Below are 14,830 nucleotides of genomic sequence, written 5' to 3'. Positions count from 1 at the left end.
TAGCACTTACGGTTTCTTGTTTACTTCTTGGAGCAGCAGTTCTCAACCTGTGGGTTGCGACCCCTTTGGGGTCAAACAACCCTTTCACAGGGGTCGCCCAATTCATAACAGTAGCAAAATGACAGTGATGAAGTAGCAACAAAAATAATTTTATGGTTGTGGGGGTCACCACCCCATGAGGGACTGTATGAAAAGGTAGCGGCATGAGGAAGGTTGAGAACCACTGTCTTACAGGTTTGTATTTGTCATATAAGTCTCATCTCTGTAGAGAACTTCTGTCAGAGCAAAGCTGTCCTATATTATATACGCATTGTATATCAGCTTATCTGAAACATGGTAGGCACTTGGAAGAAAACTATATATAATGTAACTAAAATCATTTGCCTGGAATCCATATCTTAATTTGAGAGAGCTTGCTTTTCTTAATAAAACCTGAGTGCTTTTTGTATCCCAAATCCCTCCATATGTTTAGCAATACAATGGCTATTCCCTGGTGGAGTGATAGTTGGACTTACGACTTACAATTGGAATGTCTCATTGTACTTTGGTGACCACGTGTTACTTTTAGTCTTTGTGCCTTGTTTTCTCTTTTTGTCTCCGAGATTGGGTCCCAGTATACAAACTTCCACAAAGGGCCGAAACATGGCGGTGGTCTGCCAGTTCAGGTCATTAATAGCAATCACTGAGAACCGAAAAGAAAAACGCAGTGTTAACAAACATCTAGAAACCCATTCTCCTCAATTTGGTCCTTAGGGTGACTTTTTATTTTTTTAAAAAGATTAATGGAGCTATAACTTGCATGTGGAAGCAGTCGTGTCACGGAGAAGAAAATGTCCTTGAAGCAGCAATTTTCTTACTTGGGAATGTGCATTTGATGGGCCTTTCAGTTCTAAGCTGTGTCGCATTTTGGAGCTAAAAGTGACCTTTGACACTAAAGAGTTCTTCATTCTTTAGGTAAAAACAGGCTTGTATATTACATTACGATATGCTTATTAAAAAAGATAAGAGATTGATTAAATTGCTGGTTTTTTTTCTCACAAGAAATGACTGTTACTGTATATATTTATTACATATTTTCCAACTGAAAATATTCCACTGTGTGGATATACCAGCTGATATTTAGTGAGTCACTTATTGCTAAACTTTACAGTTTTTTTCTAATTGTAGCTATCAAAAATAATGCTTAAGATTAAAAAAAAATGTTAGCTTTTGTTATATATTGGCAAAATGTGTTCTGCCTATATTTAAGGACATTGATAATATCCCCTCATTATTTACTCTATTGCTTTTATAATGCATACAAAAATATATTATTTAATGCAGTTTTGAAACTGAGAGGTCATAGTTTGCTGCTTTGATGACATCTATAAAATATGAATGGATAGAGCAAAATGTTAATCATTAAAATTCACCTTTTACATGATTTTCAGATTAAAATAGTCTACTTACACTATAAAAACCAAACCTTGATTTGATAATCACATAAAAAAACCCAAGCAGTCAACCATTGTACTGAAGACCACAGAAAAGCTACCCCATTTTGAAATTTAATTACCCATATGTTAATTTTTTATATTTTAGAGGACAAACATCTATATAACTGTTTGATTTTGATTGAAAAGTTTTAGTGCAATAAAATTCTGTGCATGCCCAAAGATCATTTCACACACACACACGTATATATTCTGAGTCTAAGAGGCCATGTCAACTTCTGGGACCTGAAACATACCTTTGACAGTGATCTTCTGCTCCCCGGTTCCTGGGGTGGCCGTGATGTCCACGTGAACAGATATCTGCCCCACTGCATCTTTGGAGGAGCGGCCTGTAAGTGAGCAGACGTTTACTGATCTAAACTTTTAGATGACTTGATAATGGGTACTTAGGCACTTGTGCAAAAGAGACATTAAAGTTTAGTCTTAACAAATACGGTTCTTTTGGTTAATGGCACATCATATACCCAAACCAACTTCTCTTGAGTTGGTTCTCACTCCTAGCAAGACTGTTGGACTGAGAACTTCCCTGTTTGGGTTTCTGAGTGTAACGATTAACAGGAGCAAGCAGCCTCATCTTTCTCTCCTGAAATGCTGGTGCATTTATTTGACTGATCTTCTAATTAATAGCCTACTTACATCATCCGGGCTCCTTGTAATAGCACATCAGTCACTGCCATTGAGTCGGCTCCTGGAGACCCTAGACAGCTTTCCAGGAGTTCAGAGACTGGAAGTCTTGACCAAAATACACCAACAAACTCACTGCCGTTGAGTTGATGTCAACTCAGTGAGCCTATAGGGCAGGGTGGCACTGCCCCTGTGGGTTACTGTGACTCTTTATGGGAGTAGAAAGCCCTGTCTTTCTTCTGAGGTGCATCTGGTGGTTTTGAACTGCTGACCTTGAGGATCACAGTCCAATATGTAACCATTATACCATCAGGGCTCCCCAAAGTCTTGAAGATAATACTAAATATTCAAGTGGCCTTCAGAAATAAGCCCTGTGGGATAGTTGTTACATTAGAAGCAAATTGCAGTTGCCTGACTACATATAACACTACATTGTCATATTTATTGCTTTAGGAACTTTTCTATAGTGTCCCATAGTAGAGCACTGGAGACATAAAGATGATTCTATGGGCACCCATATCCATAAAGAGTACAGTCTGCCAAGAGAGACCAACAAATAGACACAATTACAATATGCTGTCGTCAGGTGTCATTGAGTCAATTGTGACCCAATACACAACAGAATGAAGCCATGCTAGCTCATGTGACATCCTCACAGTCGTTCCTGTGATTGGGTCCATCTTCTGCAGTCCCTGTGTGAATCCAGATCATTAAGGACCTTCCTCTTGACAACATGCCCAAAGTAGGGGAGAGGAAGTCTCACATCCTTGCCTCCAAGGAGCATTCTGGCTGTACTTCTTGCAAGACAGATTTGTTTGTCCTTTTAGCAGTCTGTGGTACTTTAAATATTCTTCTCCTGCACCACAATTCGAACACATCGATTCTTCTTCTGTCTTCCTGATTCAATGCCCAGCTTTCTTTCTCTTGTGGATGAGGTAACTCAAACTACCAGGACTTGGTTGAGGCAATTTCCTGTCTGCTGCTTCCATAAGCATGGATTGTGGATCCAAGCAAGATGAAATCCTTGATAGCCTCCATCTTTTCTCCATTTATCATGATGTTGCTGAATGGTCCAGTTGTGAGGATTTTGGTCTTTGTTGCCTTGAGTTGTAATTCTTAGTCCAGGCTACAGTCCTTAAAATTCATCAGCAAATGATTCAAGTCCTCCTCACTTTGAGTGCGCAAGGTTGTGTCACCTGCATGCTGTAGGTTAATACACCTTGCTCCAGTCCTGATGCCACATTCTTCTTTATATAAGCCAGCTCTTTGGATGATTTTCCCAGCATACAGATTGAATAAGTACGGTAAGAGGATACAACCCCGACACATACACCCCTTTCCTGATTTAGACCACACAGCACTCCCTTTTTTCATACAGCTGCTTCTTGATTTATGTGTAAGTCCCACGGGAGCACAATGATGTGTTCTAGAATTCCCATTCTTCCCAAGGTTATCCCCAGTTTGTTATGGCCCACACAGTCAAATGCCTTGTCCTAGTCAATGAAGCACAAGCAAACATCTTTTTGGTATTCTCTGTTTTGAGCCAAGATCCATCTGACATCAGCAACGATTATCCTTTGTTCCATCCCTCTTCTGATTCAGCCTGAACTTCTGGCAGCCCCTGCCCCCGCCCCCACCCCTCCCCACCCTGTCAAGGTACTGCTGCAACTAACAACAGCTTCTGGGATTTGACAAAATACTGAGCAATCAGACATTCCCCTCCTATTGGATCAACCTTTCTTCAGCATGAGCACAAATATTAATACATGAATAGTCTTGCTGAAGAACATTCAAAGATACAGCAGCATACCAGCCAGGACTCCCCAGACGTGGAAGGCAGATGGGGGTATCATTGCTGATGTGAAATGGATCATGACTCAACTGGCAGAAAAGTGTTTCCATGTTGTATGGACTATTCAGCGGTATTGCTATGTATAGATCATAACATAGTAGACAATGCCCTCCAAAATGGGACCATAGCCACAGGTGTATAAAACCCAGAACCACAAGATAAGGAACTGTGGCTAGAAGGGCCATAGTAATTGCCCATAACTCTGATAACATTTGTTAATAAAAGGAATTCCAGAATGCTTAGTTGTGCTCATGTGAAAGGGAGGAGTCAGGGTGGTATGCTGAGCAAGCAATCTCCGAAGCTGGACTATGTGAAGAAAAACGTTACAGGTGACCAGATTTTGACATTGGTAAAGCGGGACACCATTGATAAAACTCATATCCTGGCAAACCCCATATACCCTAGCTTGTTGTGCATTCTTTCCAAAACTCGGGACTCTTTTAAAACGCCGCGGGACACGGGAAAAACTGTTAAAAATCGGGACTGTCCCGCCAAAAGCTCTTGAATGCTATCTGCAGGTGACATAATCTTGCTTCATGAAGGTCTAGAACTACGCCTTCCCTATGGATTACGACAATAGAAAGAAAGCCGCATCCTTACAAATGGACCGATAGGTAACATCGTGATAAGCAGAACAAAGATTGAAATGGGCCAGGATTTCATTTTACTTTCGTCTACAAGAAATCTAATGGCTGGGAAAATGTACTGCAAACGACCTTAAAATGTTAAAAAGGAAAGATGCCATTGTGAGGACTAAAGATATACCCGACCCCAAGCTATGGTGTTCTCATTTTGTATGGTTTTGGCAAAGAATAATTAATAATATACTACAGATTGCCGGAATGATCCTTAGAATTGGCCATTTCCTGGAGAAGGACATCATAGTTTGTAGAGAAGAGGCCCAGCCACAGAGAGAGACGCAACTAGATAGACTCACACAGTGGGCTCAAAGAGCAAGCGTTGGATGCTGCAGGATTTGGCAGTATAGGATCGTTCTGAGTCAGAAGGAACGTGACTGCACCTAACAAAACCTATAGGACGGTTCCTAACAAACAGAACGCTTACTTCCCTAGAAACAGTGGCTAATGTTCTGAGCCCCAACCACAGGTTCTAAATTCAGACACTCATCAAGATCTATGGAGAACAGCCAGTTCACAAGACGAAGCCACCCTCCAAGTCCCGTTCAATGTTAAGAAAATTGGAAGGTAGACCTTAGTTGTTTGGGAGAAATAAAGGAACTATTTTTACATCTCTGCTCCATGATTGAGGGCTGAGAGGGAAAGGAAAAGCACCCCAAGATGAGCATTGCATTACTGGATTGGTTGCCTACTTAGACAAAATACAAGCAGGTTTCAAAAAGTTCATGGCAGAATGGGATGCCAAGATCCTGGACAGTTTTCATTACCTTTTAAGTCCCCTTGTACAATGTGGGCACCGAGACACAGCGTGTGCCAAAATTCAGGACAAGAGAGTAGATCTTTGAGTTATAATCGTTCAGGGAAAGTGGCACATGATGCTACCAGATAATGTCCGGCAAGAAGATGTGGCCCAAACTCTCCTGCCTTGGAAAACGCCACTGATGCGAAGCTCTGCTGCCTGTCTGACCACAGGCATCCCCAGGGCTGAGGTTTCAGCGGAGCTTCTCAATGAAGGCAGATTAGAAAATAGGAGCAGGTGGACCATTTCTAAGACACACTGGCCAGCCGATGCAAAATGTAGGAACGGCAGTGGGACATTTCGTGGTATAAAGCCAGCAGAGGTTGGAAGGCACTCAAAAGAAAGCATGAGTTAGCAGGAGCTGTCTCTTCAAAGGAAAGTCAGCCTTCAGGATGCAAACAGAGGAAAGCCTTCAGGGCCTTCCTTGGCTGAAGTAGCATGGCTCCAAATGAGAAGAAATGGCTGCAAACATCCATTAATAATCGGAACGTACAAATAATGGAACGTGCCAAAAATGGAAGTCAGAAAAGTGGAACACTTAAAGATCAATGTGGTAGGCATCAGAGAGCTGAAATGGACTGATCAGCCATTTTGAATTGCAAAGTCATCTAGTTTATACTGAAAATGAGAGTGAGTATGACACCATTCGGCTTCAATTTATCAGAAAGACATATCCTGATATACAGCATTGTGGGTAATAGAAGAATATTTGCCAAAGAAGAAGAAATCAAAGATTTCTTTTTTACCAAGTCAAGCAGTATGAAAGTAATTAAGCATGGTATTAAGATGCAGTGACAATTACTGGTGATTAAAATCCAATAAATTCAGAGGAAGGGGATTGATATTTGGAAAATATGGCTTGGTGATAAAAATTATGCTAGAGATCACATGATAGGATTTTGCAACTGAATCAACTATTTCATGGGAATTACTTTTAGTTATCAAACAGTGATGGATGGAATACAAATGAACCAAATCAACTACTTCCATGGAAAGAAATGATGACAAAGTTCAGTTGTACCAGTTTGAACTTCAGTTGCTCAAATGAATATCCAGAGACTCAAAATATGACCTGGATTATGTGATGGCTGAATGGAGAAATGTTTTGAAGGCCCCAAACCAGATGAACCAAGAGAGAATTAAAAAGAGCAAAAACAGATGTCGGAAGAAACTCCAAAACTTGCTCTTGAATTTAAAGTAAAAATTTACAAAAGACGTAATGATAACATAGATGAAGTATTAAAAAAAACACCAACCCTTGGAGGTAGAAAAGAAATAAAGGCGGGGGGTATTTAGAACCAAGACTCACAACAGCAGGTCTTACTGAGCTTCTCCTGCACAGAGAACGATCTCTCACTAGTAAAGGGCCCTTTGTCTTTTTAACATTCTTCCCTAGCACTAGAGGAAAGGGAAGAACACATCATTCTACTCCACACTGCCAGCAATTTAGCTTGCTATTGGGGAGAGCTTTGACTCAAATATGCAATGAGCATTTAATGTGAATAAGACACAGTCATTTATGTGGTAAAAATGGAGGTCTTTAAGAAAATATTTTCTTTAGATACTGTGTAATTCTTTGACCATTTATTGCTATTATATCTGATCAAAGATTTTAATAGGAAGGTTAGTGATTTTCTATGTGTATATATGTATTTTATCCAGCTAACAGACTAAATAATTATGAAAGATGTTTACTTTTTTTTTTTCATTCTGTAGGTTTATATTTAAGGAAATCTTTAACTTTCCTTTCCCACCTTTTATACCTCTTACTCCCTTGGCTAATCTTATTGGCTTAGATCTCCAAAGCATGATAGTATTAAAAAGTGAATCTGCTTTTTATCTTCCATTTTACTCTGCAAATTTACTTTCTCATTTTCTTCACTCTCTTCTTAGCCCTCTGAGGCTGATCTGTACGTTCCTCAATGGACTAGTCTATACTGTCTTGTAGTTATGTGCGTCCTGGTGAGAGAATAGAAAGAAGGAGTTAGGTCAGGGGTCTATTTCTTCAGTTCCCTCTCCTCTGGGGCCCCTTTGGCTGACTGAGTCCTGCAGCCAAACGTCACAGCTTCTCTTAAGCAGCTCTTCCTCTGTGACATTCTGCCTGACTCTGGTGGCTTCTGCTTCCCAGGGAAGATAGTACACCATTCCTTCTTGTTTTCTTGTGTCCTGTCCACACTCTTACACATCATTCCTGATTGGGTCCTCCTCAAGTCACCTGGAGTGTGGCATCTGAATTCATTTCTCTGATTTTCCAATACTCAGATTTTGTTGGTAAAGGGACAGAACTTAAAATACAGATATACACTACTTTGCTACTGTTTTCCTGGACTCGTGGAAGCATTTGAACGTTGAGTTGGAATTCACCTAGCAGACAATGGGAGAACAAATAGCACATGTACTACGATAGATGCATGAAACAGAATCGTGTGCTCCAGCAATCGCAACTAGTTAAGTAAGGATAGCGCAACAGACATGGAAAGCAAGTGGGTCCTTTGAATGGTATTCAATCTTCAGACATTCTAGTAGAGCTGTTGAAAAGTCTCTGAAAATTTTAGTTATGAATGGCATGGTCAGATTTATCTTTTAAATCCCCTTCAGTTTGTAAAAATATATTATTGTCATTACACCATGTTATTCCCAATAGAGTAAAATATACACTACTGCGAATTACGTTAGAACCGAACCCTCCAATTGGGTCCCTTTGGTTACATTTATTAGCACTACTGGCCAATGCCAATATCTATGGGCTAATTTTAAAGAACTTTACTCAGATAAACCATGTTATTTGGAATATCCTTCGATTATACTCTGAAGCTATGTCCAAATTTCTCTGCTAGTATTTAAAGAAATACTAATAAACCAATTTTATAGCAAAGAGCTATATCATGATATCAGATTGCTGTGATTATTTATCTTCTTACACTCAATAACAGCGAATTAAAATTCCATGAACATGTATTTATTTGTTAAGAGGGGATAAAACCACTTATCTGGAAGGTTGTTTTGAAGCTAAAAAGAGATAATTATGAAAAATAAACAAAAACCCTCCAATATATGGTATAGTGTGTGCCTATTTCATAACTGTCCCATATATGGATTCATATGAACTCAATTCTTAAGTGAATGTTTCCAAGTTTTTAATTTTTTTATAATATGTGAATTATGATTTAAGAAACATAGATATTACAGTTATTTAAGTTAAAGATCGCACATAGCCAACTCAGGATCCATGGGAGTTTTCCTCAACAATTTTAGAATTTATACTTTCTTTACTAAGAGTTTCTGGGTTCAGCCCAAGATAAATGAGCTTTTTAAGAGCCCTCATAGGTTATTAGGGAATGCTCAACTATAAAATGATACACTTGGTGTTTTCTTAATTAGGAAAGTTTTTGTTTTGTTAACGTCTGTTGTTAAAATTAGGTTTAAATAGTAAAGGCCTCTCGGCAATACAGAAAGTACACCCAGTTTGGCTGTCTCCATGGTTACACTCAAGGATCCAGGGTTAAGACCGCCCAAAGGAGGTTTTTATGTGCATTACTCTATGCAGTAAAGGAGCCCTGGTGGTGTAGTGGGTACATGTTGGGCTGTGATCCACATGGTTGGCAGTTCAAAACCACCAGCATCTCCGTGAGAGAAAGACTGGGCTTTCTACTCCCATAAACAGTTAACAGTCTCGGAAACCCACGGGGAGTCGCTATGAGGCATCAGTCACTGGAGGGCAGTGAGTTTGGTTTTAGAGTTTTATGTGCAGTCCTGTAATAATGGCAAGTGTCTGCCCCGAATAATCATCAGGAAATAGAGAAGTTACTGATTTAACACAGATGCCTCCAGCTCATGGCGGGATTCCCTCCAGTTGCTCAAATCACACATATAAAAATGTCATTATTTCATAGAGCCTACCAACAATACTTTAAATCCCCCTCTTAGTGTTTCTTTGACTACTTTCTTGTTTATCTCCAAACACTTTCGATCCGCAGTTGGTTGACTTAATGGATGTGGGTCCAGGGGGTGGCCTGAGGACAAGCATTTCTAATTTACAAACACAAAGTATCCCTTCATCTGAGTTCCCAACTTCCAAGGGAACTTAAAGACCTTTATAATGTATTGTGAGAGCATTCCGTGGCATAAAAGCTAAGATCTTATTAAGCAAATATGTGCACTGACTAATGGGAGAAGACTTTTATGCTGCTATCAATTGTTTAATAGCTAACGATATGTACCCCGCACCTTTTAACCATTACTTTTATAAATGCCTAGGATTTGTCTTCCCCTTTCCAAAGTAGGGTTTCTTGGTGGGGTATGCATTAAGCTGCTAACCACAAGGGGAGAGGGCTCTATTCCCATACAGAGTTACAGTTGTGGAAGCCCGCATGGGCATTTCTACCAGTCCGAGAGGGTCTCTCTGAATCAGCAGTACGTTTCGTTTTCTAACTCGCTCTTCTGTCGTCTTGCACCTGCTTTTCCTAAGTGGGCGTGGTGTGCTTTCTAATGAAAGAAGTTGCTTGCGGGCAAAGAAGGAAGACGTAAAGGAATACTACCGCATGCTCAGCAGGGCTTGGCCATTTTTCTGAAACCTCCTGGATAGAAACATTTTCTAGGCTTTACAAAATACACGTTTCCATTTCCACCACAACATGTGGAAGTTACTGCTCAATCAAGTTAAACACAGTCCTGAAACGGATTGCTTCATGGAGTGCAAGCCCTGAAAAAGTAGAATGAAGGGCTACATATAGTTTTCTGGGGATTCTGGGTAGGAATATGTTATTTTAAAAAGCTCTCTCATTATTGCTACTGCTGTGCTGAGGCTAATTTTAATGCTTTCATAGTCCTTTATCGATGTCATTTGTTGGCTCCCATGCTAATTCTAGTACTAGTTAATTGTGCACACTTTTCCTCATAGCGACAGGAAACGTCTATTATTAATTCATACTAAATTTTGATTCATACCATATGTTTTAAGCATGCCTTAAGTAACCAATTAGATTTGCAATCTCCACCTGCCTTGATATGTCCAGATTTCAGTTCTCACAATTTAGTGAAATAATATCTGTCCCCTGATAACCAGGTTCATCTTTATTAACTGTGTGATAGTGGATAAAGTGAAAACCTCATTGAGACATTAGCCCACAGCTCATGTGTAAATAAGAGCTCGCCTGATGTCTAGCCATTTCTCTGAGAAACAGTCAATGATTGGTCACGGCTCATCTCTTATTTTGTTCCTACATGGACAACAAAGTGTGTTGCTCTCACTTTGTTGCCCAGCGTTAAACCCATGTGGGATCTAACATGGATATGGATAATCAAAGGATGGACGAATAGCCTTCCAAGTACACAACGCAGGCATGGAGAGGGATTTAAGATCGGAGTGGCATTGGCACAGAACCTCATGCAGGGCTAGCGGACATAACTGACCCTGGGCATGTTGATCCTGCCACTTCTGGACTCTAGCTAAGCACTGAAGCATATCTATCTGCATGAACGAGGAAAGGACGGTGCCCTAGTGCTGGAAGAGGTACCGACAAAGAGCCCACGAAAGGCCTTGTCACGTGTCACGGCATCGAAAGAGAACATGTTGAGAGATGACCAACACTTTGACTGCTCACTGCAGATCCTTAGGGAAGCCAAATGAGTACTTTTCAGACGACTCTGGATTACACCGAAATGGAAACACTTCATTTATTGACATGTGTTTTTCTACTTTTTACCCATTCCTCTTATACTTGCACTAGAATAATTTTACTGTTTCAAGAAAACTTTGTAAAGGTCACTGAAGTGAATTTTCTTACCAATTATTAATATTGCTTTGCATCGCGTTGGCTTGCACACTCATTTTAGAGCCAGCTCACGTTTTCCTTCATTTAATACTTTCGCAGATGCTGTAGCCATAGGAGATCCCTATTGCAGTCACAGGTGAATTACATGTCTACTATAATGAACAATACATTTTACCTCCTATCTCATACCATCTGGAGGGTCTGTTTGACTATAGCCAAAAATCTGATTGTCTAGCATTTGTCCATGGCAAAATCTGCCAGTTCCAAAGTAAAATTGAATCACAACATTTGGAAGGTGAAGAAAGCCTTATTATACTTTCCAGGCAGTTACTTGTGCTCAAAGGGGAGAGATTTATGAGATATTTTCATTTCTTATTCATCCGAATATGAAATAATCTAATATAGTATTGTTTTATTCATTTGCCAATTTTGTATGAACACTTGATAATTGTGGCTATTCTTAATCCACATGAATTAAACTATCCAAGAGGCTTTATAGTTTTGTGGGATTTTTTTCATGAACAGTTGGAAGCCCTTCTTTGCCATCAGCATGGTTGGAGCAGGAGTGTAAACAGTGGCAAAAGGACGGTGGGCTGAAAGTCCTGCTCAGTGCTATAATTGAATGAGCAACTGAATATACTAACATTTTGGTGGGTGATAGAGAATAGTCTTATACACATTTAGTAATGTAATTGTTTAAAGTAATCACTATCCGTAAATACCCAGACAGCCTCTTGTAATATGAGGGAGGTGCAAAATGTTTGTGGAACAATTACCACTCTCTAATAGTTCAATTTTCCCATAAACTTTATGTAGCCTCATATAAATTAAGTTAAAAAAATACTGGCTTCTGAAATTATCCAAATAGGTAACTGAAGGGCTTAAGCCCTGACAACAGGTTTCCTTTTTGGGACACTTATCCGACAGTGTCACAGCTACATGATCAGAGGTGACCTGGGCTATAAGGGTTGGCTCCATCTGGTTCCATAAGGTGTTGCCATCACTCAAGGTGAGCTAGCTAGGAAATGGCTTCTCATTTTCCTTCTGGGTTTTTGCTGTGCTTTTTTTCATTATCTTTTTATTTAAAGGAATTCAAGGCAGTCATTAAAATGATAGCTTTGACAATCATTTATGTGTTCCAGGCATTTATTGGCATCTGAGCCAAAATCGACTTGATGATATGAGTTTGGGTACCAACCCAGCGCTTTACCATGATGCCACTAGGACTCACGTCCCTCATCTTACATTCCCTGTAGAACCCTCACTGAATGAGCCCGTGCCAACTCGGAGTAGCCCCAAGCCTTATTAGTGCCTGAGAATTATTTCTAACCTGACAGTAATTATCTAAGTATACACCATCATTCCTAGAGAACACTGCGATCTAGTGAAGGGTGAGGTTGTATATTTCCTTAGTATGTGTATATTTTTACCCGGTACGTCATTACAAACTGAAAGAAGTTAGGGAATTTTTCCGGTCAGAGGTGAATATTTCAGGATGAGAAGTTGGAAAATGTAGTAGTTGAAATGGAGCGCGTTCAAATGAGTGAAGCCAAGCTAGGGTTGATGCATCCCCACACCAGGGCTTTGGACTGCTGGTTGGATCTGTCAGTCACTAAAAAGTGTTGTAAAGTTGCTAAGTGTACTTCAAACACCTTGTACGTTTTGGGGGGAAAATCTGTACCTGAATAGATTTTCTCATCAGAGATTGAATATACATAAAAAACTACACATCTGGCACAATAATTAATCACAGCTATACTAACGGGAAGCTGGCAGTTTGAACCCACCAGCTGCTCTGGTGTCGGGAGAGCTCTGGCAGGCTGCTTCCTTACACATGGGTAGCCTACAAAACTCTGCAGTGTAGTTCTGCGCTGCCCCATACATTTGCTATGACTTAGAATGGAAACCACGAGATTATCACCCCTTATTTTTATAGTTAAGAACTCAGAGAACAAAGCCTGTTCCTGGAAGGGTGTTTCTGCATATGAAAGTCTTATCAGTGCATAATAGATACAAATATCCGGTGCCAAAGGGTCCTGACTTTCACATGATTATTTCTGGGAAAGAATCCTAAGAACAACTATATAGCTAGGTGGCATATTTAAATTTCAAAGATAGGAGGAAAATGTCTCATACATATTTCAAAAGGATCCAAGGAAAAAAAAGGAATAAAATTCTAGCTGGTTTATAATTTTTACTCACAATATAACATTCATAAGGAAGGAGAGAGAGGGTCTATGATCCTAGAATGTTAAAATTCAGCCAAATTGTTGCTCATGTGTGAATGAAACCAAGTCAATTTTAAAAGTGTAAGGGCTCAGAAAATTTAAAATCTGACACAATTACTCACAGCGAAAGAACCCAAGACTGGAGAGGTTGTTTTGTAAAAAGCCTAATCTTGAGCCTCGTACTATTTAAAGATGAGAAACATACATCTCTTATTAGACTTATTTATGAGAATAAGGCGGAGTCTCCTTTAGCGTGGCATTCCCTATCTGTCTGGCACAGTGAAGGCATTTTAAGAGAGGGAAAGCAGCTGTCAAGAGGGTCTGAAGTCCTTAACGGGGAAGTACATATATATATTTAACATTTTATTAGGGGCTCATACAATTCTTATCACAATCCATACACACATCAACTGTGTAAAGCGCATTTGTACATAATTCGCAAAACATTTTCTCTCCACTTAAACTCCTGACATTAGGTTCTCATTTTTCCCCTCCCTCCCCGCTCCCTCCTCCCTCATGAGCCCTTGATAGTTCATAAATTGTTATTTTGTCATATCTTGCCCTGTCCGATGTCTCCCTTCACCCACTTTTCTGTTGTCCGTCCCCCAGGGAGGAGGTCACATATAGTCCCTTGTAATCGGTTCCCTCCTTCCTACCCACTCTCCCTCCACACTCCCTTTTTTGCCACTAACACCACTGGTCCTGTAGGGCCCTGGATTCCCTGTATTTTCAGTTCCTATCTGTACCAGTGTACCTCCTCTGGTCTAGCCAGCCTTGCAAGGTCGAATTCGAGTCATGGTAGTGGGAGCGGGGAGGAAACATTTAGGAACTAGAGGAAAGTTGTATTTCTCGTCGTTGTTATATCGCACCCTGACTGGCTCATCTCCTCAATGGGGAAGTATATATTAATGAAAGAATTTTCCTTTTGCTTTTAATTTTTAAAATACAGTGAAAGAGTAAATCACAAGCATTTTTGATGAAAATAAAGTAAATGAGTATTGATCTGTATGTTACCTTCATCAAACAAATTGTCCCTCTTGAAAAATAAAGAAGAGTTCTGTGTGCTAGGAAATTGTCAATTCCAACAGAATGAAAAGGAACTTACCCCAAGATTGCAGACTAGGCTGACACTACATAGATCCTCTACAACACAGACTCAAGAAGCCAAATGAAATAAATACAGATAATCATCCTAAAACCCTGAGCCTCATAGAAAAGAAGCTGAAAAAAAAACGAAACAACAACAACAAAAAACAACAGGCAGAGAGGAGGCAGTATCCATGCTGGTAGCTGGCAAACCTTCCTGACACAATCGCCGAAGACAAAGCGGGTGAATAAGCAAATGTGGCGAAGAAAGCTGATGGTGCCCGGCTATCAAAAGATAGTGTCTGGGGTCTTAAAGGCTTGAAGGTAAACAAGTGG

General features: G+C 40.0%; 1 protein-coding gene across 1 annotated transcript in view; it reads right to left on the bottom strand.

The window, feature by feature from the left end:
• The window catches only part of UNC13C (unc-13 homolog C), a 586,641-nt gene that overhangs the window by 3,512 nt on the left and 568,299 nt on the right, over nt 1-14,830 (bottom strand). The window contains exons 29-30 of the mRNA XM_045286469.1: nt 1,730-1,822; nt 523-682 (exon numbers count right to left, since the gene is read on the bottom strand). Of these exons, the coding sequence (XP_045142404.1) occupies nt 523-682; nt 1,730-1,822 (253 nt within the window). The remainder of the gene's footprint in view (nt 1-522; nt 683-1,729; nt 1,823-14,830) is intronic.

Source organism: Echinops telfairi, unplaced genomic scaffold (assembly GCF_000313985.2).
Source record: "Echinops telfairi isolate 266 unplaced genomic scaffold, ASM31398v2 ScPeMD7_8;HRSCAF=38, whole genome shotgun sequence".
Classification (NCBI taxonomy): domain Eukaryota; kingdom Metazoa; phylum Chordata; class Mammalia; order Afrosoricida; family Tenrecidae; genus Echinops; species Echinops telfairi.
The sequence above is the reverse complement of the archived record's forward strand: the minus strand, read 5'-3'. Positions and strand labels throughout refer to the sequence as shown.